This window comes from Mastigoproctus giganteus, chromosome 12 (genome assembly GCF_048544385.1).
Source record: "Mastigoproctus giganteus isolate SK-2022 chromosome 12, ASM4854438v1, whole genome shotgun sequence".
In the NCBI taxonomy this organism is placed as follows: domain Eukaryota; kingdom Metazoa; phylum Arthropoda; class Arachnida; order Uropygi; family Thelyphonidae; genus Mastigoproctus; species Mastigoproctus giganteus.
In genome coordinates, this window is record NC_143586.1 from 102,972,832 (window position 1) to 102,999,906 (window position 27,075).

The window sequence follows — 27,075 nt, forward strand, 5'->3', positions numbered from 1 at the left end:
ACTCGTGTCACCCTTCGATCCACCTTTGTGAATTGGGGACACATTTGCACATCTCCAGTCCGTGGGAACCTCCCCTGAGTCCAAGGATGCTCTCATAATTATGGCTAAGGGTTTGCTTAGTTGCTTTGCCGCCTCCTTTAAAATAACTGGATAGATCCCATCCCCCCCAGGTGCCTTTCTTATGTTTAACTTCAACAATTTCTCCTCCACTTTGCTCTCATTTATTACAAAATCATTAAGCACACTGCTACAATTTGATAACCTTCTTCCATTTTCAAATTGTAATAATTCCTCACGTGTGAATGTAGATGCAAAATACTCATTCAGTTTGTTTGCTATCTGAGCAGGATCATCAACAGTCGAACCATCGATGTCAAGTGGACCAATCATATTCATCCCCTTCCTTTTAGAGTTTATATAAGTAAAGAAATCCTTGCTGTTTTTCTTAGCATCTTTTGCCAAAGATTTCTCGTAATTCGCCTTCGCCTGCCGAACCTCCTTTGTGACCTGATTACAGACTAGCTTATATCTGCCAGAGGCTTCTGCGTCACCTGATAATTTATATGCATCCCATGCATTTTTCTTCTCTGTCACGAGTCTCAATAGTTCATTTGATAACCATTTAGGCCTAAACCTTGAACGATATTTCTTAATCGGTATATAAAGTCTAGTAGCTTCCACGATTAATTCTTTGAATGCTTCCCACTTAGAATTTACTGTTTGTAACATCGTCAGTTGATCCCACTGTACAGAATTTAAAAACTGTCTGAGACCACTGTACTCCCCTTTACGGAAGCAAAAACCCTTTCCTTTACCCCTGACGGTAGTTACCTCTTTGAGTAAATCCCACTTCAGCACACTGTGATCACTGCCACCTAGTGGTTCCTTTATCTGCAAATTCTTAATACACGAATGATCACTGCTGATAACCAGATCAAGAGTGTTACTTTCTCTGGTTGCCTCTCGAACATGCTGCTGCAGAAAACAATCATCCAATAAATCCACAAAAGTCTGACTAGTGTGTGAGTGACCAACCCACAAGTTCCAGTCAATATCTGGGAAGTTAAAATCCCCCATTATAAGACATTCTGATTTACTGGCCCACTCTATTTCTCTGTACAATTGTTCATTGTACTCATTCAAGTCATTAGGCCTATAACACACTCCTACTCTTATTTTTCCTTTCGCAGTGCTTATCTCACACCAAACTGACTCAACAGAGCACTGTTCATCTATATTAACTGGGTCCACTTCCTTTGATTTTATGTTTTTCTTAATTAACAGCATAACACCCCCTCCCTTTCTGTCCTGTCTATCCTTTCTGTACACATTGTACTCCCCAAATTCCAGTTCTGCATTCCTTATATCTTTGTGACACCACGTCTCTGCTATCCCAACAATATCCGCCTTTGATGTCTAGACCAACACTTCAAATTCATCAAATTTATTTACTATACTTCTAGCATTGATATACATGCAAGCATACATGCTCCTATGCCTATTCCTTGTTACCCTAACACATCCCATATACCCAACTATTCCATGATGACTGCCATCCGTCCCTGAAACCCCCAACACCCCTCGCTCCAGGTCGCTTCTTATTCTAATAGAAGTTGTGCAAGAATCACCTTCACCTCTGCCTGCGTTTACTGTTAAACTATTAGTCTTTGTATCCCCCCAAACTAGCAGTTTTCCGACCCACCTAACACTGCCTCGATAGCATCAGCAAATATTCTTGCACCCTTTCTATTTAAGTGTATCCCATCCCTGTAGAAGCAATCTCTCCTGTTAACAAGTACAGTCCAGGCTGAAAAAAATTCTACCCCTTGAGCCTTGCACAATCTTTCCAGGGCCGAATTGATCGACAAGGCTCTCATCATGTACTCCCTCCTATCGTGTCTGGGCAGAATTGCAGACACTTTCAAATTCAACCCTATTTCACGGCTTTTTTTTCAACAGTGACCTGTACTTGTTGAGTAATTCCGCCGGTCTCCTACTCTTAATATCATTAGTGCCAACGTGTACAACTATATCACCTTTTGTGCCCTTGAAAGATGATATCCGCTCTACAACGTCATCAACCTTTGCCCCTGGCAGACATACCCTGGTCCTGTTCCACCTATCCTTTTTACAAAGGATGTTCCCCATTTCCCTGACAATAGAGTCACCAACAACTACTAGTTCCTGTGGGACCAGCGCATTCTGCCTTAGGGGTTGCCGCTGTGTTGCGTGATGACCAAGTGCAAGCTCTGGCGTTGATGTGGGCAGCTGAGAGCCTGATGGGCCCCTCAATTTAGATCTTTCGAGGGCATCCACCCTGTCCTTCAAACTCTCATATAGGCCCATAACAAAGCTGAGTTGTCGCCTGATTTCCTTACACTCCTTACATCGCGCATACACAAAGACATCCCCCATGGCAATATCATGTTCCGTTCCAGAGAGTTCGGCAAACATTTCACAAGTTGCACATTTTTTTAGGCTGTGATGCGTTGGAGAATTGCCCCCCTCAGTTCTCCCCCGAGTCACAGCACTCCTGCCACTTTGTGCCCGTTGCTTTGCTGCTCTAGTCTGGGGCATGGTAGTTTAAATTAATAAAATCAATAAATTAAATATCAATAGTATTTGAATAGAAACTATTAAATAGAAACAGTGAAGCGTATTACTATATAATTATGCGTTAGAGCTACCTAGCTACCTCAATTAAAAAATTTGAATTCCCTACCACTATATCCAAAAACAATGGCTACAAAAATGGAACGAAATAACGGTTTTACCTATCGTAAGTAAAATCCACAAAAACTCTTTATCTAAATTAAAAATAAAAAATAACCAGCGTAACTATAACTATATGACTACGTATTAAGTACAATATAAAATAACAATCATGTAAATAAAAGGCAAACACTTATCGTTTTTGCGGAGCCTGTAACTGACAGCTGTAACTTTTAAAGAGATTCAGCGCCCTCTTAAACTAACATAAACTAACCTTGATACAAAAGCAAAAAAAAATTAATTAAAACATGTACCAAGCTATAAACAAAAAAGAATTGTTGATGCTAATAGCCCAGAGTTAATTAGTGTCTCAACAGAATTGGGCAGGTCATTTCATGTGGCTTTACTTTTACGCCACTTGTATATTGACTGCTTAAGAATGACTGCCTATATGTATTATGCCACACTGGTTGCTGTGCTGTAATGCTCATATGCATTATGGCACAGAATCCTGTTGGCTGTTGAATGACTGCCTATATGTATTATGCCACATTGGTTGCTGTGCTGTGCTGTGCTGTAATGCTCATATGCATTATGGCACAGAACCCTGTTGGCTGTTGAATGCTTACATGCTTCAGATGTAGCAAATGTGTTAGAGACCAGTAAGTTTCAAAACCAGCTGTCATAGTAATTTCTCATATTATAAACCAATAACAGAATAACCTTTTGGTTATGTTATTTGTTTAAAATTAGTGCACCTTGAAGCAACTTGTGATAAAAAAAAAGTTGTTCTGTCTAAAATATTAATACTATGCCATTTATTCCTAACATTCCTAACAGTTGCAATCCTGCTGGTCACGTAACTTTTGCTATATTAAAATAATCACAAATGAAAAACTTCATTAGGTAGGAGTCAGACATGGAATCTTTTAAAAAATAATTAAATTAATTTTATGGAGTTAATGTGGAGGTGCATGACTCCAAATTATTTAACCATATGTTAATCTGATATCACATAATACTTTGATAAATAAAGTTCTCTCTTACCTGATTGCCTCGAAGTATGAAATACTAGGATATCAATAACAAAATCCAGTTTATTTTTAATGAGTGTTCGATTTTCACCATTTGTTTTAACAGCCTTTTCAATACTATGTGTAGATAAGTCAGTCCAGTAGATATAATCTTGGTACTGAGTAAGGCCATAAGGTTCGGGCAAATTTTCTGCTATTACTTGAATTCTGTTATTTCCTGTAATTAATATGTAAAACTTTGTATTTTAAAACCATGATAACTGATTAATAACATAAAAACTACTAGCATGCACATAACAAATCACACAACAAAGAAAAATAAACATTATGCTAAAATACAAAAAAGAATTAAAGGTGCATATTCCAGCAATTTATTCTGTATTGTTTTTTATAATGAAGGAATACATTTTATTTTATTTTATTTTTTTACACTGCATTGCATTTTATAATTTTGTAAGGATTTTAAAAAGCATCAATGAAAATTCACTATAAGCTTGCTGGGCCTATCTTGTCTCCTTTGCCAGCTATGCATATTTGGAAATACGTGCAAAAACTTTTATAATAAAAATTGATTCCAAACAGACCCTATTTTTGAGAACACTCTCTTCCATAAGCCTTGCATATTAAATTTCAACATATGAGGGATGATCAAGAAGTAGCACCATTTATTTATTTTTTACAAGTATATTTCTTCACCTGCATCTTGACATATGATTCTTTGGCACTGACACATTTGCCACAGTTCTGAACAAGTTTGAAAACATCCTCCTCATAAAACTTGATTTTTGGGTATTCCGACCATGTATGCATGATAGATTGCATCTCTTCAAGCAAGATGTCTTTTTAACAGTACTAAAAAGGTGGTAATCAAGTGGCCACTAAGTTTGGCTGTACAGGGAGTGTTGCAAAACGTCCAAGCTAAAAGACAAATTTTGCTGGAGGTTTTTTTGGTTTTTTTTTTTTTAGGAGCATTAGCAACTAAGGCCATATTGCTCCGGGATATGCGGTGGTCATTCCCTGACCTTTCCGCATCCTCCGTATTTGGTGGTGACGGGCTCGAACCCCGGTCTAATCAAGAAGCGTGTGCTACGCACTGCTGCTCCTTCCCACCTGGCTACGGAGGCGCCTTTGCTGGAGGAAAATGGTGTAAATGTGGTCAGATGTGTAAGAACAGAATGCTTTTCTCTTCCAGTCCAGCTCTATTTACAGAGAGCATAATGCAGATGATCCAATGTTTTGCAGTAGGATAAGATACTGACAGTTTGACCTTAGCTAAGAAACTCCACATGGATTATCCCTCTTGTATCCTAAAAGATTCTTGCTATCATATCACCTGCTTTGCAAAAAGAAATACCTTGAATTTCTTTGGAGGTGATGATACTTCCATATCATAACTGGGCTGTTTATTCCAGTGTGAAAGGTCGGCTGGGTTTTGTCAACCATCAAAATTCTGGCAAGCAAGGAAGGAATTTCCTCTAAGTGGTATGTTATCCTTCTTACTATATATTCTTCCATCATTTGTCTCAGAATTTACCACAAATTGACTTTTCTGTATTGCAAATGATCATGAATGACATTGTAGGCAATATTAAAATTTTGAACAGCATTTATAACAAGTGCAGATTAATCCAGTGATCAAATCAGATTACACAGTTAAATTCCATGATTTTTGCCAAAATGGAAAGATTCACAGGATGGCCAGACTGTAACATGTCACATAAAATGGCAAAGACTTCTTCAAATATCTTGCACAATCTCTTAAAACAGGAGTAGTCTGGACCCTAAACTTTCAACATTTCTTGAACTTTTTCAGGCTTCTGCTTCTGGTCCCACAAAAATTGGATGGCACTGTGTTGCTCTTCAATGGTGGACAAGTGTAGAGCATGCACCATTTTCAAATGTCTTTAAGGCTCTTTATAGAGGGATGAATGAACAAAGGCCAGTGTACACAGAACAAGAAATGCACATTATACAATAAAATTTCACACCAATCATAAATATATTTTGTTTTAATATATAAAAGACATCATATTGATTACCTTTGTATAAAAATGTTTCCTAAAATCTAAATACCATCCTTCATAACTTCAAAGTATGAAGATCACTACTGTCAAAACTATTTTTTTCAGTGAGATGTAACAAAGCTGCACATTAAGGATTAAAAATGATTAAAAACTACTTTCATGCTTTGTTTTTAAGCTTTTTGAATTGTCAAACTGTCAAATGAAAAACATTGTTTCAATTTTATTTATTTACACAAATGAAATTTTTGTCAACTGAGAATTGGATTGGCATAAAATGCTAGTCGTTTTATACTAATCCAATTTCATTTGACTAGCAAAATAATTCTTTGCTGGCCAAATAAGAAGACTGTTTCATCCATTTATTTATTAACACTAAAAACATGCACGTGTTTGAAACAACCACCTTTTACCTAGAAGCATAGCTCACATCACTTAAGAAGTAAATTTGGAGGCAGTGCAATCACTTAAGAATGTGCCATATATCTTCAGCATGTATAACACATCTTGGATATGCTAAAGTAACTCTTTTGATTACACAGCCTAGTCCTGTACACCAGTTATTTTAGATATTTCCAAAAGTAAAACTAATAGATTAATGTCAGTAGTAGTTATTGAAGTTTTTATAACAGCTGTTGGCATGAGAGCTATTAGGTCATATTCAGAGGTGTGCTGGCAAATACAGTAGTCCCAAACTTACACAAATCTGTAAATATACACCGAGTTAGCTTTGCACCAGTATCCCAGTGTGTGGGAATGGACTGATCTATGAAGCTGGTGAAGGCTCAAAGTCAGGAATGACTCTTATAAGATTGTAGTCTGCCCACGTGGCAATCACTTTTTGAGTGTCTGTGAGAAAGAATGGGTCAGCATCAAGACCTTCCTAACTTTGAATATGGAATGATTGTGGGGGCAAGAATTACAGGTGTCGGTATCTTGACAACAGTCAAGACAGTTAAGTGCTCCCATTCTGTGGTGTCTGTCATGACTGGCTCGACACTGGTTGAACAACCAGCCAAAGTGGGACAGCCACGAGTGGTCGATGCTCAAATGTGTCTCACCTCATAATACAGCAGTGATGCAACACAGTAGCCTAGCTAACCACCCAGTACAATGTAGGAATATCAAGACCAATATCCACTTTGAAAATGTACGAGACATTTCACATGGGTTATGGCAGCTGTGGTTATCAAGGGTGCCCATGCTCATTGTGAGACAAAATAAACTGCACCTTGCATGGTCGTGGACCACCTGGTCTAAGGAATTCCATTTCTAACTCTATCGTGCTGCATGTCCACATTTGGAGAAAGCAACATGATGCACTGTTGGCGCTCAGCAGTGGTTGTGTTATACAAGAGTCTCCAACCTGGTTTGGAGACTATCTTCCTTTCTATCGTCACCAACCAAGTACACCCCTTTGTGATAACAGTGTATCCAGACAAATCTGGTATCTATCAACAAGACAACATGCCATGCCATAAAACTTAGCAGGTTGCTAACTGGTTTCAGTAACATGACAATGAATTCTCCATCATCCAATCTCAATCCAACCGGGAATGTTAACCTACTGGAAAAGGACTTTCAATGCTATGACCATCCACCTGTTGTTGTTAATAGGGTTTAATGGTGCCGGGGCTGCAATTGCTATACTGCACCTACCATCAACCTGACAATATGCAGGCATTACTGGACACATCGTGCAATGCATGAGTATCACTACCACAGGACACCCTGCAATGCATGTAGTCCATGCCAAGACGTATATGGGCTGTACTGTGGGAAAAATGTGGCCCCATGGGTATTAGGTAAGTGCTGCTAATGCAAAGCCAACTCAGTGTGTATTGTAATACTTTATAGTATAGTATGTTAGAAATACATGTATTAGCATTAGTGAAGAGTAAAGAATAGCGACAATTTCTATGGAGTAAACATTGGTAAATTCATATTAGAGATTGCTAAAATATATACAAGATAATATACAAAATGCTTATCATCACATACCCACCATCTGAGTGACTTCTTCAGTGGTCAACTGCCCATATTGAAAGGAAAAATAACAAACGGCTCTCTGTTTCTTTGACAATCAATATGTAGTTTGTTGTTTTGTTTGTTATTTGGTTTTTTTAGGAGCATTAGCAACTAAGGCCATATTGCTCCGGGGCTCTGCGGTGGTCATTCCCTGACCTTTCCGCATCCTCCATATTTGGTGGTCATGGGCTCGAACTCCAGTCTAATGAAGAAGCGTGTGCTATGCACCACTGCTCCTGCCCACCTGGCTACGGAGGCGCCTCAATATGTAGTGTGACATTACCAAATGCATAATCAGGCCTAAAGGTTATGTATAACTATATTTTAATTTTTAATTTTATAAATTATATGCATAGTTGCATACTAATTATCAGACCTGACAGAGAAGACCAGATGAAACACTGAAAAGATGAAAAGCTCTGAGTAAACTAAACCCAAAAGCAAACACAAATTAAAAACAAAAATTAAATCAAAAGCTATGAGTTGATTTACCGTGCCCAAACTAAAAACCATGTACACATCTCTGCTAGCAGATGAATGAAACAAAATAGTGTATCCAGTATGTGTAAGTGACCTCTAAGGATTTGGAAAGTGGTGAATCCTGTGTTTGACATAGCAAAATGTATAATATTGTGCGATAGCCGACTATGATAATTAAGTTCAGGCATAATGATGGTATAGTTCAGGCTTAGTGATAGTACAATGGTGAAAATTAATGATAAAGTAAAAAAAAAAAAAAAAAAAAAAGAAGAAGCTGAACCCCACAACACAGAGAGAGTGGTATATTTAAAAACAGTTTCTCCTCTATCCACAAATATAAGATATAGTTAGTAAAACTGCAGGCTGTGATATAGGATAATGCTCAGGTAAACTTGGGATCGCTTGCTTGTTCCTGAAGAACCTTCAGCTGAAGTCACAAGGTTATTATGGGTGAACTTAAGTGTAGTGGCACATTGCCAGAGATAATGGAATGAAAAATAGAATATACAAAAACATAAAAAAGGAAAATAATAAAACATAACATAATGGATACAAAATAAAACAAAGGACAATGAAAATTAGATAAACAATAGAATGAAGAGCAGCATAGATAAGGCATCATATCGGATCAATTTAATGTTGAACTACTTCAGGACGACAGCATTAGAAACAACTTCAACCAGAGACTGGATGCTGCAATTAATACAGAGATAGAAAGTAATTCTGAAGACATTTACAAATACAGGTGGTGCCTCGCAATTCAACGTACCGCTATTCGACAGTCGGCTTTCACGGGCCAGCGAAAACGCTACATGATATTGCACGATAGAATTCTTTGCTGGACTACATAACTGCGTTTAACGTTACTAAATAGCACTAATAGTAATGGCTGCTTCATACATTTTAACCAATGGTATTAAAGAGAGAGAGAGTAACATTTAACCAATGATAGATAAAGCGGGAATAGATCCCTCAATCGTTCAGCTACGTCAAACGCCCTCAAAGATAGCTACAGGTTGTTTGTTATTTGGTTTTTAGGAGCATTAGCAACTAAGGCCATATTGCTCCGGGGATATGCGGTGGTTATTCCCGGACCTTTCAGCATCCTCCGTATTTGGTGGTGACGGGCTCAAACCCCGGTCTAATCAAGAAGCGTATGCTACGCACTGCTGCTCCTTCCCACCTGGCTACGGAGGCACCTGTAGCTACAGGTATGCCGTCAGTTCTTCCTCAGTTATGAGACAACATTATCTCGTTAATAATCGTAGTCTGAGTTCACGTTTGCTCTAGTTGTTTGTGCTAATTTATAATTCTGAATTTCTCATAAAGTAAAAAATTTTGTGCTTTGGCAGTTATTTATTTTTTGAGTGAAATTTGATAATGGGTCCAAAGAGAAGTGAACAGCGGAATATTTCAGGAAAGAAACACACTTGGTTGAGCATAGAAAAGAAGAAAGAAATTATAGAAAAAGTGCAGAAAGGTAGAACAATTACAGATGTAGCTCAAGAGTATGGCGTCCCTAGGTCAACCGTGGCAACTTTTTGGCAACAAAGAGACAAGATTATAGGGTGTTCGCTGGAGCAATGAAAATTTCTGACAGAAACAGATCTTTAATCAATGAAGAAATGGAAAAGCTGCTTCTTACCTGGATTAGAGAAAGACAGATGAAAGGAGATCCAGTAACTCAGGCAATGATCTGTGAGAAGGCTAGGTTAATTTTTGAAGAATTGCAGAAGAAAATTCCAGGACGTATCTCAGATCAAACTGATGAATTCAAGGCAAGTCGTGGATGGTTTCACAGATTCAAAGGTAGAACAGGTATCCATAGTGTTCTCAGACATGGGGAAGCAGCTAGTGCATATAAAAAGGCTGCAGAAGAGTTTGTGAAAAAATTTGAAGATTTGATCATGAAGGAAGGCTACTTGCCGCAGCAAATTTTTAACGGGGATGAAACTGGGTTATTTTGGAAGCGCTTACCAAATCGAACATACACCACGCAAGAAGAAGTGATGCTCCCAGGATATAACCTTATGAAAAATAGGCTTACCTTGTTATTGGCAGCAAATGCAAGCGGAGACTTTAAAGTAAAGCCACTTCTCGTTTACCACTCTAAAAATCCTCGCTGCTTTGGGAAGAAAATCATCAAGTCCAAACTGCCAGTGATGTGGAGATCCAATGCAAAAGCCTGGGTAGACCAGAAAGTCTTCAAAGATTGTGGATTTTTGAGGAGTTTGCCCCAAGCGTAAAAAAATTCCTCACTGACAACCATTTACCTTTGAAAGCACTGCTGATTCTTGACAATGCTAGTGCCCACCCCCAATACTTGGCAAACATTCTTGAAATTGACTTTGATTTCATCAAAGTCCAGTTTTTGCCTCCAAACACCACATCACTGATCCAACCCATGGATCAAGAAGTAATTGCCTGTTTTCAAAAACTTTACACCAAGGCTTTGTTTTCACAGCTTTTTGACGTGACTCATTCTTCTGATAAGACACTGAAGGAGTTCTGGAAGACCGAGTTCAATATTCTTCACACCATTTCCTTTATTAAAACTGCCTGGGAGGGAGTGACACAGAGGACCCTTTGTGCATCATGGAAGAAACTCGTTCCTTCCTTTTTTCGGGATGACAACAATGCAGTCCAAGCTGCTAAAGAATCAGAAGCAACTGGGGCCATGCGAGAAATCATTTCGACAGCGGAGAACCTTGACATATGAGAAGTTGATGAGGCTGATATGGAAGAGCTTGTGGAGGATCACGATGACGAACCAACTGTGGAAGAACTCAAAACACTCAACGAACAGGAAGCAAAAGAGAGAGAAAAGGAAATTTCACTTGAAGAAGAAGAAGAAGAAGAAGATGACAGGGAAAAAGGGCCGATGCCAACAGCTGCCATTAAAGAAATTTTATTCCATTGGGAGAAGGTGCAGTCTGCTTGTTTAAAATGGCACCCAAACACTGCTACTGTAACTAGAATGACAGACTTGTTTAACAACACTACTATGCATCACTTCAAGGCTATCTTGAAAAAGAGGGAGAGACAGTCCACCCTTGATCAATTCCTCATCCCCATTCAAGCCAAGACGAGAAGAGAAAGGGTAGAACAAGATAAATAAAACATCCTTCCAACATCTAAGGCTCAATGAAATGTATGCACTCATTATGTATTTTGTAATTTCGTTTGTTATATGGTAGAATATAGTAAAGTCAATAATACTGTGTATTTCTCTCCGACAACGAATTAATCAATTTTCCATAAACTTATATGGAAAATATTGACCCGCAATTCGACAAATTCGCAATTCGACTCTAATTCGGCGACGGATTATAGTTGAATTGCAAGGCACCACTGTACTCAAAAAATATTGTAAAAAAAATAGCTCATGAAATCCTAGGTAAAAAGAACAGCCAAAGACCAAAAAAGACCTGGGTTACAGAGAAAGTAAGAGCCACTGTAGAGGAAAATAAACTTTCTTCTTTTCAACATAATACAGGCCTGTTTATGTTGAAAAGAAGAAAATAGCCGTTGGTTGGTAATAGAAGCGAAAAATGAAGAATGGGAAAGGAAGCGTGCAAGTATTAATAGCAAATTGGGCTTCAAGTGATCAGCAAAATCGCGGAAAATCCTTTAAGACTTGATAAAACAGAATAAACGCAACGCTGGTTTGCAATTAATACTGCTGAAAGATTGGATGAAGTACTATAAAGCAGTGTTTCTCAATCTTTTTACTCTCGTGTCACATTTTCCAAAGAAGAAAAATTTCGCGGCACACCTACGTAGTCATAGAAGAAGAAATTTCTAAATTTCGCGGCACACTAATGTGACGCGGCACACCCTTTGAGAAACACTGCTATAAAGGACTTTTAAAAGAAAATCGGGAAGAGTACAAGACAGTGGAAGACTTGGGCTTAAAAGTTAGGGAAGTTGGAACTCTTACTAAAGGAGGGAAGGAATGGCAAATCACCTGGACCTGGAGGAGTGGCTGTTTTTATACAAAACCTGTTAAATGTTTTACTGAGAGGAGAAGAAATACCAAAAGAAATGAAAACAGGATCTCCCCTCTTAATAGGTAACTATGCATGATATTTATGTGACCTATTCGTAGGAGCGCCAATATTACCTCCTGTTTTTGAATTGAACTGAAGCTTGAAAGCCATCGCTAAATATTTGGTTTGATACTCCGAAGCTTATTTTTATATTGATTTTCCCATGACAATTGCTACTGGTACATGCATTTTCTCTGGATTATTGATTTTTAGTCTTGATATGGTACCTTCCAATTGTCATTGGGTGGTAAGACGGCCGATTTTGCAGCACTGTCAGCTAATTCATTTCCTGGAATTCCAATATGTCCAGGGACTCAGCAGAGGTGTATGCTTTTTCCAAGTTCGAATAAAGTATGCAAAAAGGAAGTTACTTCTTTTAAGACTGAGTGCATGATATTCGTGGGTTTTTTTCAGGGCTTGAATTGCACTTAAAGACTGTAAAAATTATATTATTTTCAATGTCGGAGGACTCAATATGCTTCAGTGCAATCTGAATAGCCATTAGCTCGGCAGAAAATATACTGAACTCATAGGCCAATGTGATGTTCGGAAAAACTGCAGCAATTCCAACGTGGGCCTCATTCTTTGATCTGTCCGTATGCACTGCGACGAAGTTGGGGAACTGATCCACTACTGCATAATACAGTTGTTACAAATTTTCTTTTTTGTAATGTAGATTTATTCCACTGATGGAGGGATAAATTGCACGAAGGTGAAGTAATATCCCAAGGAGCACAGGATATTGGAAGTGTATTTGCAACATTATAAAAAGCCAGAATTTCTTCTGAAAGGTATTTTATTCGTATACCTAATGGTCGGTTAGCAGAAGGATGGTTTCAGTATAACATGCTGTGCTGGTGGGCGAAAAGAATCTGCCAGTTAGGATGTTCATGCATAGATCTAATTTTATATGCATAGCGTAATATAAGTTGTCTTCTGATTTAGAGAGTTGGTTCATGCACTTCAGCATATAGGCTATGTATTGGAGATGTGCGATATGCTCCTAAAGCAATGCCTACTGCACTATGTTGGATAGGAACAAGCCAGCGAAGGACGCTAGGTCTTGCTGAGCTATACACTGGTGCTCCATAGTCAAGCTTTGATCTTATTAAGGATCTGTATAATCGTAACATGGCAACTCGATCAGCTCCCCACTTAGTTGCTGAGAGAACCCAGATGATATTTAGCTTTTACTGGCAGGATGTTCTTAGTTTTTTTAATATGCTCTGAAAAGGTAAGTTTATGATCTAATCTGATTCCTAAGAAACGTATGCTGGGATGAAGTGCTACTGGTTGGCCATTCAGTTGTAGTTCCAGATGTGAGTGAAGTTTACGTTTGCGGCAAAAATGGATGCACAACTTTTTATGCAGACAGAGTTGAAATCCATTAGTTTGTGTCCATGAACTGATCTTAGTTATTGCCCCTTGTCAACAGTATTCATGTTTTTTGCATGACACGAAATGCTAAGGTCATCTACAAATAGCTGTATCAATAGTGTTTGGAATCTGTTTGGTAATGGTGTTTATTGCAATTATGAAAAGTGTTGCACTGAGTACAGAGTCCTGAGGGACTCCTCCTTCTTCTTGTAAAAAGACTTGGGATAAATGAAATTTTAAAACGAACCTGAAATGTGAGTTTGTACAGGAAGTTCTGAATGAAAATTGGGAGATGACCCCGAAGCCCGTGGTGATATTCGCGGAGTATTCCATACTTCCACGTGGAATCATAAGCTTTACTGATATCAAAACACACCATGACATGACGTTCCTATCTAAGGAATGCATTTCGGGTGGAGTTCTCGTCTGTTTTTTCTGATTCCATATTGTTCAGAATGTAGGAGATCATCATAGACGGTTCATCATCTTTTCAAGAATTTTGCAGAAGCAACTGGTCAAGGCAATGGGTCTATAGCTAGTAGGGTTTGTTGGGTCTCTTCCTGGTTTGAGGAAGGCAAGGACTGCAGCATGGTGCCATTGTTTAGTGAACGTATCTTCTAGGTAAAGTCTATTGAACAGATCAACGAGTGAAAAAAAAAATGATTCAGTATTTAGTTCCTGTATCATCAAGTAGTGAATATTATCTGGTCCTACAGCACTGCGTCTGGACATTGATAGAGCTCTACGCAGTTCGTGGATAGTAAATGATAGGTTGCATTGTTCATTCTTTTTAGACAAGAAGTTTAATTTTTGTTTTTCTGTATTTGTTTTAAATCTTCTGAAGGCTGGTGTGTAACTTTCTATTGCTGATGCTTTGGCAAAAGTTTCCCCAAAGATGTTGGCAATTTCGGCAGGGTCAGAAACATTCTGTCCCCCCCCTCCATTCCATGATAGTCACGGGAGTCGTCTGGTGTTTACCACTAATTTTTCTGATTATTTTCCAAATTTTATTTGTAGGGGTGTCTTGATTGATGGTTGAAGTAAAGCATATCCAAGTTGCCTTTTTATTCCAGTGTCTAACGTACCTTGCTCATGCTCTGGCACAAAAGCATGTAAAATAGTATTTTACGTGCGGCCTGCCTTCTTTTTGAATTCCTATTGTGGCCCTTCAAACATATGTAGATAACCCATCATTTAGAATAGGCCTGGAAAACTTTTGGGTTGAAGGGCCACAACAGGAATTCAAAAAGAAGGTGGGCCGCACGTAAAATACTATTTTTAGATATATATTATTTGTTATCATGAAGAAGAAATATAACATAAAAAAATTATTCTCTAACAATCAAGAATTTAATGAGACGAATGGAACTATTTTACATCTTTTAACATTTTTTTTTTTAATTTCGGGTGTTAATTTTGTAGTTGAGATTCTTAAAACTGCTTGTAAATGTTCATCGGTGATGCTTGATCGTAAAGAATTTTTATTTATATTCAATATGGAAAATGTTTGTTCACATATGTAGGTTCATCCAAAAATAACCAACATTTTTCGGGCAAAAATCTTTTAAGTTCGTCGAATTTGTCCGAATTAAGAGTACAGTAAACCCCCGTTATTCGCGGTATCTGTATTCACGGTTTCGCGATCGCCGATTTAATATAAAATGAAACCTAAAAAAAAATGTGACTTTTAAGGCGCCATGAATATTTTCCGCCATAAAAAAACATGGGAGTGACTAGAATTATCTTTCCCGGTCAAAACAGCGTTCAGTGGGTGGGGGGAGAGGGGTGACAAAATCGCGAGCGTGGATGTTTCTCGCTAATTCTTGTTCAGTATGTGTTATGCGCTTGTCATGGAAGGTTTCATCGTTTTCTTTTAATTTATATGCTTATAAATTGAATAAATTTATCAATTTATAAATTGATATGCTTACAAAAATGATAAATCTACCGTTTTACAGTGTAAAACAGACTTTTTCGAGCGTGTTAACGGAAAAAAGTGACTTTATTGTGGACAAGTTCTTTCTAACCCGTACAAAAATATGGCTACAAATAACAAGGGAAATGTGAAAAGATCAAAGAAGGTGATGACATTAGCGAATAAAATTGAGTTATTAGACAATTTCTAATGGTGAAATTGTCTCCTCAGTGGCAAAACATTATAAAATCAATGAGTCAACGGTACGATCAATCAAGAAATCGGAAGAAAAAATCCGCCGTAGTGTCTGTGAAAACGCGCTAATTGCTTCAAAAATTTGCTCTGTAACTCGTGATGTTAAATTAGAAAAAATGGAAAAGGGTTTAAATCTGTGGAGAGAAGACCGAACTCAATATAAAATTCCGTCAAGTTCACTCATCACTCAAGAAAAGGCAAAACTCCTTTATCAACACTTTAGTAAAACTGGTGATAGCACTGGCAGGATAAGTTTTTTTGCTAGCAAAGGCGCTGGTTTGAAAGATTTGTTTGAAATTTCTAATAAATATTACATTTAATATTAAATTGTTTCTTAGTTTCATTTCGATGCCATATGCTTGCATTTCACTATGTACATAGTCATAATATGAAGGTACATATAATACATACATAGACAAAATTTTAGACTAGTTTTTCTTATATATTTCATACTTTGGAACGGAACCCCTTTATTACTATGGGAACCATAACTCGGTATTCGCGTTTTCGTTATTCGCGACATTTCTCAGGAACGTAACCCCCACTATTCGCGGGGGTTTACTGTATTGTAAAATTTACAGATTTCCCCATGACAGTGCAATTCCCTTAAATCGGTATCACACTGCAGATCTATAATCTGAAGTTGTGGTTCACTTGGTGCACTATCAATTTCTATTGAAAATGGGTCATGCACTATTGCCAAACTTGTACAATTTTTCGGAAGTCGCCAAATCTTCATGAAAAGTCGTCATTCAAAGCGTTGATAATTTCACAATATTTTTCAATTTTACTTTCTAGAATCTTCAGCAACTTCATGGTTGGAAAGTGGTCTACCTTGTTAATCAATGAATGTCGAAGGAACAACTTGAGATTTAATTGAAATCCATTCAAACTTTTTACCCTATCATGGGCGTATAAATTTTTCCCATGTAATACGGTGTTGAAAGTATTTAAGTGTGTCACGATGTTCAGGGTAAACGCAAATTCACGAATCCAGTTATTATCAGTTAATTCGGAAAAGTCCATAATATTTTTCAGTTTTAAAAATAGAATGATGTCACCTTTAAGATCCCATACTCGCCGAAGAACTTCTCCTAAGCTAAGCCATCGAATTTGGCTATGATAAGGAATATCTGTGTACTCGGATTCAATAATTTGAAGAAAATTAATGAATTGTCTGTGTTTCAGGCTCCTCGATCGTATTAAATTTACTAGTTTATTTACAAGTTAATTTTACTAGTAAATAAACTTTTACTAGTTAAATTTTACTAGAATTACTAAATTTTACTAGTAAATTTACTAGTTAATTTACTAATACAAGATGTGGCACGTTCAACTTTTAACACATTTTTACATAATACTTGTTGATGTATAATACAATGAATTGTAATTAAATTATAATCAGGATAATTTTCACAAATTTTATCCTGAATTTTCTTTAATGCTCCAACATTTTTACCTGTCAAACTTGGTGCTCCGTCAGTTGTTACGCTTACCATTTTGTTCCATTGTAAATTATATCTTGTTAAGCATTTTTCAACTTTTTCAAATATATCAGCTCCCGTTGTTTGGTCTTTAAGAGATTCCATTGAAAGAAGCTCTTCAATAGTTTCAAAATTAGAGGTACATCCACGTATGAAAATTAATAACTGTGCAGTATTCTTTTGGTCACTACTTTCGTCGAGAGCTATCGAGTACCATGTTATGGATTCTAATACTTATAATAATTGTTCATTCAAATTTGTACCAATACATTCAATTCTTCTTACTACAGTTCACCGAGAGAAACTTATATTCTCAAATTAGTGTTTAATGTCAGGACATATAATTCCACAAGCTTCAGTCATACATTCTTTAATATAGTCTCCATCAGAAAAAGGCTCGTTGCTTTTTGCAATTATATGAGAAATAACGAAACTTGCCGCTACAGTAGCTTCTTGTTCCTTAGTTACCCACGTAAACACATTTTGTTGTCTAGATAAATTTTGAATCAATCCTTCAGCAGTTTTTTTTCTTGCTTCCGGAGTTAAATTGGCACCATATTTGGAATGTTTAGTAGTGAAATGTCTTTTAATATTGTACTCTTTCAACACTGAGACACTCTCCCGGCAGATGAGGCAAATAGTCTCATTATTTATGTTAGCAAAAAAATATTTTGTGTTCCACTCTTCATTGAAGACACGATGCTCTTGTTGAAATTTTCGTTTTTTATTCATTTTTAAAAGGGCGTAAATATTATTTTTATCGCTACTGGCACCAAGATGATAACCGAAGATAATGCAAAAAAACTAACTGCAGGATGACCGTCAGAGAAAACAGATTGGAACTGCGGCCGGTCAGCAGTTCCAATGGTGGCGGAGTAATATCCTATTACTCCGCCACCGCAGCAGAGCCGTTGTTGTCATCACCGGTTGTCTGTTACCGTAGTTTTGCACGGTTAGTTTATAATCGCAAATTATACTGTTATAAAAGCACCCGTTGGCTCGCTCCGGTTCGCGCGCAATTTCAAATTCTATCTCAATTTGAACAATACAGAGATGATAAAACAATTTACAAGTCGACAAATTCTATAATGTATTACATATACAGATTTATTTTTCAAAAAGGTGTCGCAAAAAGGCATAAAATAAGTAAACTTTTTTTTTTTTCGAAAATACAATTAAAGCTCGCGGGCCGCACAAAAATGTGCAGTGGGCCACATGCAGCCCACAGGCCATGGTTTGCCCGGGCCTGATTTAGAAGGAGAAGGTTGTTATCATCTAATCATTTTTCAATTTGTTTTCCTCTTTGATCAATGTTGTTGTTGTCCCATAGTGTGTGATGACCATTTAAATCTCCCAGAATGAGGAAAGGAGTGGGGAGTTGAGCTATGAGATTATCTAGATCATTTTGCTGAAAACTATAGCTAGGTGGAACGTACAAAGAGCAAATTGTAATGTGGATATCGGCAGCTACATGGGCTGCTGCCTCAAGGGGAGAGTTCTGTAAAACACGTTTGGCAGGAACGTGTGGGTTTACTAAAACAGCTACACCACCGTGTGCAGTATTTTGATGGGTTCTGTCTTTTCTAAAGATATTATACCGAGACAGTTTTGGTGAATCTTGAGGTTTTAAATATGTTTCTTGAAGGTAGAGACATATTGGCATATATTTAGAGGTAAGATCATATACATCATCAATATTATCATGGAAACCACGACAATTCCACTGAATTATTATGCTCATTATTTGTTCCTTGTTAGGCTTTCAGAACGTTTTCGTGTTGTTGTTCTCTGATTTTTGCTCGTTTTTATCATTTTTTTTTTTTTTTTTGGAAAGTAAGACTTTTCCATGTCCATGTCACTGCTGTGGTGGAAAGAGCAGCAGTGACATGACATGGACAAGTCCCACCATTAGCAAGGCACATGATGAAAGAAAGCAAGCTTATATAGCATCAGCCAAAAAAAAAAAAAAAAAAACACACACCTCCTCATTTCACCCATCCACTTGCTCCAAACATTTGTCTAGTTTTGCCTTGAATCTATTTAAGCTATCAACTTCCACAACAACAGATGGAAGTCTGTTCCAGCAATCAACCACCCGCTGGCTAAAGGCAAACTTTCGCACATCTATCCTACAACTGTCTTTCCTCAACTTGAATTTATGCCCTCTCTTGCGATTATTCTGAGCAAGAGGAAGAATCCCATCAGAATTAAGCATGCTCAAACCATTCAAGGCTTTATACAACTCAATAAGATCACCTCGCAGGTGCCTGGTCTCCAGACACCAAGATTCCACCACAACATTTCAGCAATGAAAAGAAGATATCAGGGTTGGTAGAACGCTTCTATGCTTGCTGACCACTGATGGACAGTAACAAGAGATGCTCCGGAAGTGGAATACAAGCGACAAGTGAAAAGAAGGTGCTGTGTTGAATAGGTCACATTTTGAGAAAGTACTTTCGGTTCCTGTGCAGTTTTCTTGTGTCCTTGTTTTTTTACATTTTAATTAAAAACAACTGTGATTTATGTTGTATCAAGAAAATGTAAATATGAGATTGCTTTAATATTACTTTTCACTCCGACTACTACTGAAATTACTATATTCTTAGACAACAGCGAAAGTACTGTATCTCAAAAACTAGAGCGAATAAAAAATTTCTGAAGTCATATTCGTTTTTCTCGACCCAAAATTAGTAAAGTTTATTTAAAGAAACGAAACAAATTCAAAATATTTTTTTGTTGAACACTATTTTTAGAAGGCACTTATTTAGGGATTTAGCAATAAAAGTTGATGACTTTAACAATGACTTCAAGACATCCTATAATTTCTTTTTGATCTTTCATTCGTGAACACAGGGCCTCAATATGAATTAAACATTGATAATGCCCAAAATTAGGCATCTTTTCATCTCTGTTAAGATAAGCAATGAGGCCTTTTTTCTTACCTATCATGGAAGGCGCACCATCGGTAACAATTGATACAAGTTTACTCAGATCAATTTTGTGCACTGTAAGGAATTTCATAAGTGGGTCATATACATCTTTTCCAGTTGTATGACTGGTAAAATAGCAAAAAATCTTCTTTACAGCTACCACCATGTTGAATTGAATAAACAGAGCACATGAGTAGTAATATGCAGGAAACATCAGTTGATTCATCACGTGCCGGTGAAAAAAATACACAACTTTCGATTCTACTTAATAATGCATTGAATATTACATCGGAAATTTTTATGAACTCGATTTGAAACTGTATCATTACTCAAAGGAATACTTTTGCCGGAGCTAATCAAGGTAGCTTTCTGTTTTTCTGGTAAGAAGCTAGCAAACACTTCTAATGATGACACTACACAATTTTTTTTTATTATTTCATCACTAGTGTAAGGCAATGAATTCTTTGCAATTATATTTGATAAAATAAATTAAACTTCATTCACTAACACTTTACTAGTATTAGCTTGACCTAAATTTAAAATATTTTTGTCTTTGAAGTTTTTTTTTTCTTCTTGAAGTTTAGTTTTTCTAATATCACTAAATTTGGGAAAAGGATGAAAATTCCTATGGCATGTCTGGTAATGTCTTTCACAATTTGACTTCCGATAGCCAGCCAAACATGCCTAACATAATAAGCAAATTACACCAGTTCCACTACTATTATCGATTACCAAATAATCATATTCCCAAGACTGAAATGCATACTTTTTAAATTTTTGTTTCTTTGCATTTGAAATGTGTAGGTCTAAATCAGACGACTGCAAAGGTAGTGAGTGGTTAATGCATCATATTTTTCCTCATCATGTTTGTTTCGGTTTCTTTTCAAAAACTTATTCATTTTGAAGAGTTTAATAACTTTAGTTAAATCTGTTAAAAGAAAACATATTTAAGCAATTGCACACAAAATCAAAAGCTTTCTTACTATAACACTTTCATCACCTTTAAAGTCAGGACTGCAGCAGTGCAACTGAGTGAAACCCAGAGAAACCTGTTCAAACATGTTAAAACCAGAAACTGAGAATCACATGAAGCAGTAACTAGGTCTGTAGCTACACTACGGCAACAATGATTGCACTCTCAACAAAAGTATTTTGTAAAAGTTTTTCTTGCTAAATAAATTTCAAATTAATAATTAATAAGAAAAAAAATTTTAAGAATACCAAAGTGTCAAACTTTGGCCGTTTTTGAGATTAAAATGTTGCGAAATATATAATTTTCCTCCAATCACTAACAAAAGAAAGGATTTTCTAGCGAAGGTTGGCATGAATTTTTGTAGAATATCACAGAAAGTTGAGAAACAGAAAGCACCTTTTTTAAATACAAAGACAAATTTTTTAGCTTAAGCAGAGGTGCTCGCGAGCACCCATTTTGGGATTGGTCACGAACAAACAAAATTTATTTTTTAAAAGAGCGCAATGGTGCTCGAGAGCACCAGGTTAAGAACCCCTGATCTAGAGCATACAGGACAGTCTCCACTGATGCCATGCATGCCCTTTAAGGAAAAATCCAATTTCAGTTTGAGGTCATTTTTCCATATCTGCAATGCCATCATCGTAAAGGACTTCCCTCACAGAATATCGACTTCTACTGTAACTTAAACATTCCAGGCAGACAGGACAGGGAACAGATATGAAATGAACTAGTTTCACAGTGGCAGAGAGACGGAGAACAATGATTACGAACTTCTTCCTAGTCAAGGAATTTGATAAGAATATCATATTCTGGTTCAGACCCAAACTACACACAACCTTTTTTCTCTCGGATCATGGGGGGGGGGGGGGATAACAACTTTGGTTTAGCTGATTGTGGAGAACCTGACATGGCATGACATGATCTATGACTGTCCAATATATCTGGACATAAGAAATGAACTGCAACTACAAATGTAAAAATGTCTTCATTTTTACTTCTGTTTGCCTTTAAGAGCAGTCACCCTATATTTTTGCCACGGCTATATTAAAGAATAATAACTATGCCTTACCGAAAGCTATTTTTACCCGAACAAACAACCCCTTAACGCCATGCTAGGGAAGCGACAATCGAGACACTATTCCACCGTCATGAGTTCGGCTAATTCACAGCAAGGAGTTGTCACTCAATCGAGCAGAACAAACGTCGCGGATTCAGATTTCATGAAAACTATGGGAAAGTATGTGATTCTCGGCAGAGAAATCAAAGTAATGCCAGTAAGGAACATACCTTTGGGATGAAATCTGAACTTGATAACTACGGAGTGGTTGTTCTCACACTCCTTTTTAATTGTGTCGGATTTCGGCGACAATAGTCCCTGAGATTTTCTTTTCCCCATGAAGTAGCCTTTTAACCAATAAAAGGATTCTAAACCCAGAAAGGGGTATGTATATATATCGAGGGGAGACAAAGGAAAGGGGAGTTTGTCGTGATCGTTGACTGGTCGTTGTTATGTTGGACTTGGTGGAGAGTTGAGCTGTTCCAGAATCGGATCATAGGTCTTGTTGGCATGAAGTTGTGTCTACTGATGTGAGAAAGTTGGAAAAGAAACGCAGAAAGAAGATAATAACAAGCAGAGATGTGATATTGTTATCGACAGACCACCCTGGAGAATCCTCCAAACCTCGCAGATTGCCCTGGAGTTATGCTGGTAAGTTCGCCCCTATATTTATAACAAACTGAACGGAACCACCAAACAATAACACATACCCCCCCCCTTTTGTATTGTCATTATCAACTGACATCTCTCCTCCGAAATACATAGCCTGATAAGGTTTATCTTACTTACATAGGCACTAGGATGTAGTGCTAGCACTATACATTATTGAATGTGGCAATGTCAATTACAGTTAAGCTTACATGTCCACTGAACGTAACTACCCAAATACTCGGATATAGGGAAGCCTATTGATTTGTCGGATTTCTAGAAGTAACTGTCTCTCCGAGACAACATGAAGGACGCAAACCAACTATTAAACATGTGCCATCTATACTTTTAACTTTTAGTAGATTATGTATCCTACTGTATATCGTGATCAAGCTATTGAGTTATAACCTTTTGAGCAGAGAGATGCACAATCAGGCATAGTTTTGTGCATTTCGAATAATATGTGTTTACATCTAATAAATCATGTTTTGTTTCCTTAATCTTGTCTCGTGGCCATTCTCTTGACACACACCCTACCCATAGCTAGTTTTATAAATAAAAGAACCATCTATTGCGGCCACTCTGGAGTCTAATCATCTGAAAAGAGACCAGAGTGGAAATCACAGTGCCTTCTTGTTGTGGTGGATCTATCCTCCATATTTCAGGATAATATTTGAGGACACGAGATAGTAGTCCTAAAAGTAAATCACTAGTCGATCATATGAAAGCCCAGGTTTCCTGGAATACTAATATTAGTGATAGTCTTGCCCAGTAGCTTTAATTTACGCATTGAATGTTGAGCAACTGTATGAGTTGATTGTCTTAATCGTTAGGTGATAAAGGTTATCCGGCAAGCACACTATAACGGGAAAGCCTGTGGAACACAAACCAATATCTACAGGATAGAGAGGATGCACCACTGTACATACAAAACAAGGAAAACTATGTCTTTTGCCAATTTCACAGATGTCTTCAAAAGAAGAATCAGAACAGTTAGGAGAATCACTGGAAACTTGTAAACTCATACACTTCTATCTAATGACTTCTTAGTGTAACATCACTCTCTCTCTCAATGATACTGTATAGTAATGTTCTTGTATACTCCAGCATGGCCACCAGGTCAGTGGAGGTTACAATAACCCAATCAATACAAACACTAATCGTATTCAGCAGTCACGGGCTAGTAGAACCTGATCATAAAAGTGATTATATATCAGAGTTTTATTACAAATGAAACTTTCACCAAACACAACTAACTACCTTGAAGTGATGTAAAATTTCTCAGAACTTTGACCCCCAGAACTCCTTTGAACAATCAAATATGACATAAGCGACTCCCCACCATGCCTGATGATATCCTGCTTTTGAGGCTCCACACGCCTGCTGGATTTGATTTGACTAACCCAAATTAGACTCTCTGATTGGACTTCTGACACCAATGCCGGGGTGGGATTAAATCTCTAAATTACTATTAACCCAGACTTTCTTTGGGTAAGATTGACTGCGGGCTCTGAAGAAATCTTCAGAATGGGATTCTACTATAACACAGACCAGACTTCCTGATTGGATTGCTGATGCCAGCATATGGGGGTGGTGAGATTGTATCTCAAAATGATGCTAACCCATTTAGGATTAGCTAATGGGTTGGTAGATTTGGCTGCTGGCTCTAAGGAATTCTCAAGAGCAGGATTCTACTTTACCCTTTTGGATTTTTTGCTGACAGGAGCATTGCAGACCTCCTCGGGGATGGGATTTAGTAGGCACCCACTGTGCATCTCTCTCTCTCTCATCTATTTTATCTTTCACCTAACATAACTTGTTGCTTAATTTTCCAGTGGATGCCCCTTTCTCTCATCATCTTCCTTATTATCTCTATACCCATCCCCCATACTTCTCCAAATTATCATTCTCCTACCATTCACTGTTTTAACCCTAGACCTCACAGAATTGTCTGTACCAGTACGAGTTCCCTAGGCTGCATAAACTGGCATGCTTCCTTGTAGCCAAGGATGGGAGTCGACACAATTAACCTGGTGTTTGTAGCACCCTGGCTGCTAAACACTAGATGCCAGTCTACAACATAACAAAACAATACATTATGCCGACAACACCATACACTACACTCACGTGGCCTGGCACGTGGCTTATGCCAATACAGAAGGCCAAGTGGCAGTGAATGGGGGAACTCCAGGAGACCGTAACAAAGAACAAGATGAACAAATGTCTTGGATATCTGTGTCAATATTTTATTAGATATCAACTGATTCTGACTTTAAGAAATATTCTACTGCAGACTTCACCTTCATCAGAAATGCTGGGTCAAAGTTTTATTCATAACAATTAGTTTTTCTTTTCCTAACTTGGCTAAATATTCTCTCAAACTCAGCATTGCTATGAGAAATTGTTAAAATGCCAAACACAGCTTATTTGTTATATTTCAAGCTTCCTTGTACATTTATCAATTCCCAAATCAAATAGCAGTGTACATCAATTCTTACATAATAGCATCTGGTAGGCTCTCACACTGAAACTGACAGAACTGATGCTGCAAAACACCTATTACTTCATTTATTTCTTAATCTTTAACACCAAGAAACCCCAAAAATATGTCTACAAAAAAATTTCAAAATTTGTGCTATCCCAGCACATAATTTTTCACTGGGAACTTGTGCACCATGTAGTCACATGCAGCCATAAAGTACTTTGCCTTGTTTTAGACTTTCCATAACCCAGGCAGTAGAACAGCCAACAACTAAATCAGAATCATCATCCTGGTTTAGTCTACTATAATAGACAATTTACAAAATGGAAGTGGAAGATTTGAAAACTGTTGGTAAAATAAATTTGCAAATTCCCCATGATATTTAGGAGTAATGACCTCAGTACGTGAAGTGAGGTGAGGTGCATTGGATTGAACTGAAGAGCTATGTTCAGATTTTTAAATGTTGACATAACATTTAAAAAAAAAAAAAAAAAAAACAAGCAAGCAGCTTTATTCATGCCAGAAGAGAGAATTATGAACAGGCTTTCTGCACCACAAGTAAGAAATGCCTAGAATTATCAGCTTGCTTAGCATTTATCAGCCTACTTAGATTTCTTTCACCAGAAGCTTGCAATTCATAAGTTTTTTTTTTCCTGAGTTCATCAATGTCTTCTTTCAAAACTTAGAATCATGAATTTAATTTGAACATGAGTCAGTACCGCTCACTAGTAATCACTTGTACTTTTCAATGTGGCAACTCTGAAAAGTGTTCATTCTGCTTTCTTCGCCTCTAGTTTAACACTTTCTCTGCTGGCTTTTCCAAAGACATTTAAAACCTGAGATTAAAAACCACCGAATTGAGTCAATCTAGGTTGGAAAGGCAGAAACTTTTTTTTTTTTTTTTTGCTTTCTTCTTCACTATGACTGAATCTGTCAGCTTCTGGTGAAGGTTACTTGACAATGTCAAGTATCCATTTTTTCTTCTGGCAAATTATGGAAGTTCGAGAAGTCAGGTGGTTCCCCTCTCCAAATGGATTAAAAACTCAATACTGCATATTTGCATCATAATGCAATGAACAGACTTGTAAAAGGTTGCAACTATTCTACCAGGCTAGATATACATCGAACCAAAGACAGCTAGCACACATATGATCCAAAATCTTTTTTTACTTCAGGTGGCATGCATTAATTGAAAATCTAAATTATCTTTCCTTTCAACACTTATTTCTAGATAGTGCAGAAAGGAAAGATAATTTAGATTTTCAATTGTGCTGTTTATAAACTTCTCTTTAGGAACTGTCATTCCCTGAGAGGAAGTTGCTTTTAGCTACACAATGTGCATTAGCACAGCTCAGCAATGCTGCTTTCACTTTAGTTTTTGTTTCCAGTCAGTTCCTGACCACAAAGTAATGCATATGCAAAATAAATTGTACATATTCAATTTCTTTTTTATCTGCATGACTGATTTTAGTTTACCATGTAAGTCAGAGGTTTCCAAAATGTGGAGTGGCTCCCCCCCCCCCCAGTAGGAGGTTGCATTTGTTTTTTAGAGTGCATGTTTTTTTTTTTTTTTTTTCAGAAAGTGCTATTTAACAAAATACAAACAAATCATCCATTCAATACAGATATG

General features: G+C 37.3%; 1 protein-coding gene across 1 annotated transcript in view; it reads right to left on the minus strand.

The window, feature by feature from the left end:
- The window catches only part of arr (low-density lipoprotein receptor-related protein 6), a 324,124-nt gene that overhangs the window by 67,367 nt on the left and 229,682 nt on the right, over positions 1 to 27,075 (minus strand). The window contains exon 13 of the mRNA XM_090386404.1: positions 3,760 to 3,963. Within this exon, the coding sequence (XP_090242530.1) occupies positions 3,760 to 3,963 (204 nt within the window). The remainder of the gene's footprint in view (positions 1 to 3,759; positions 3,964 to 27,075) is intronic.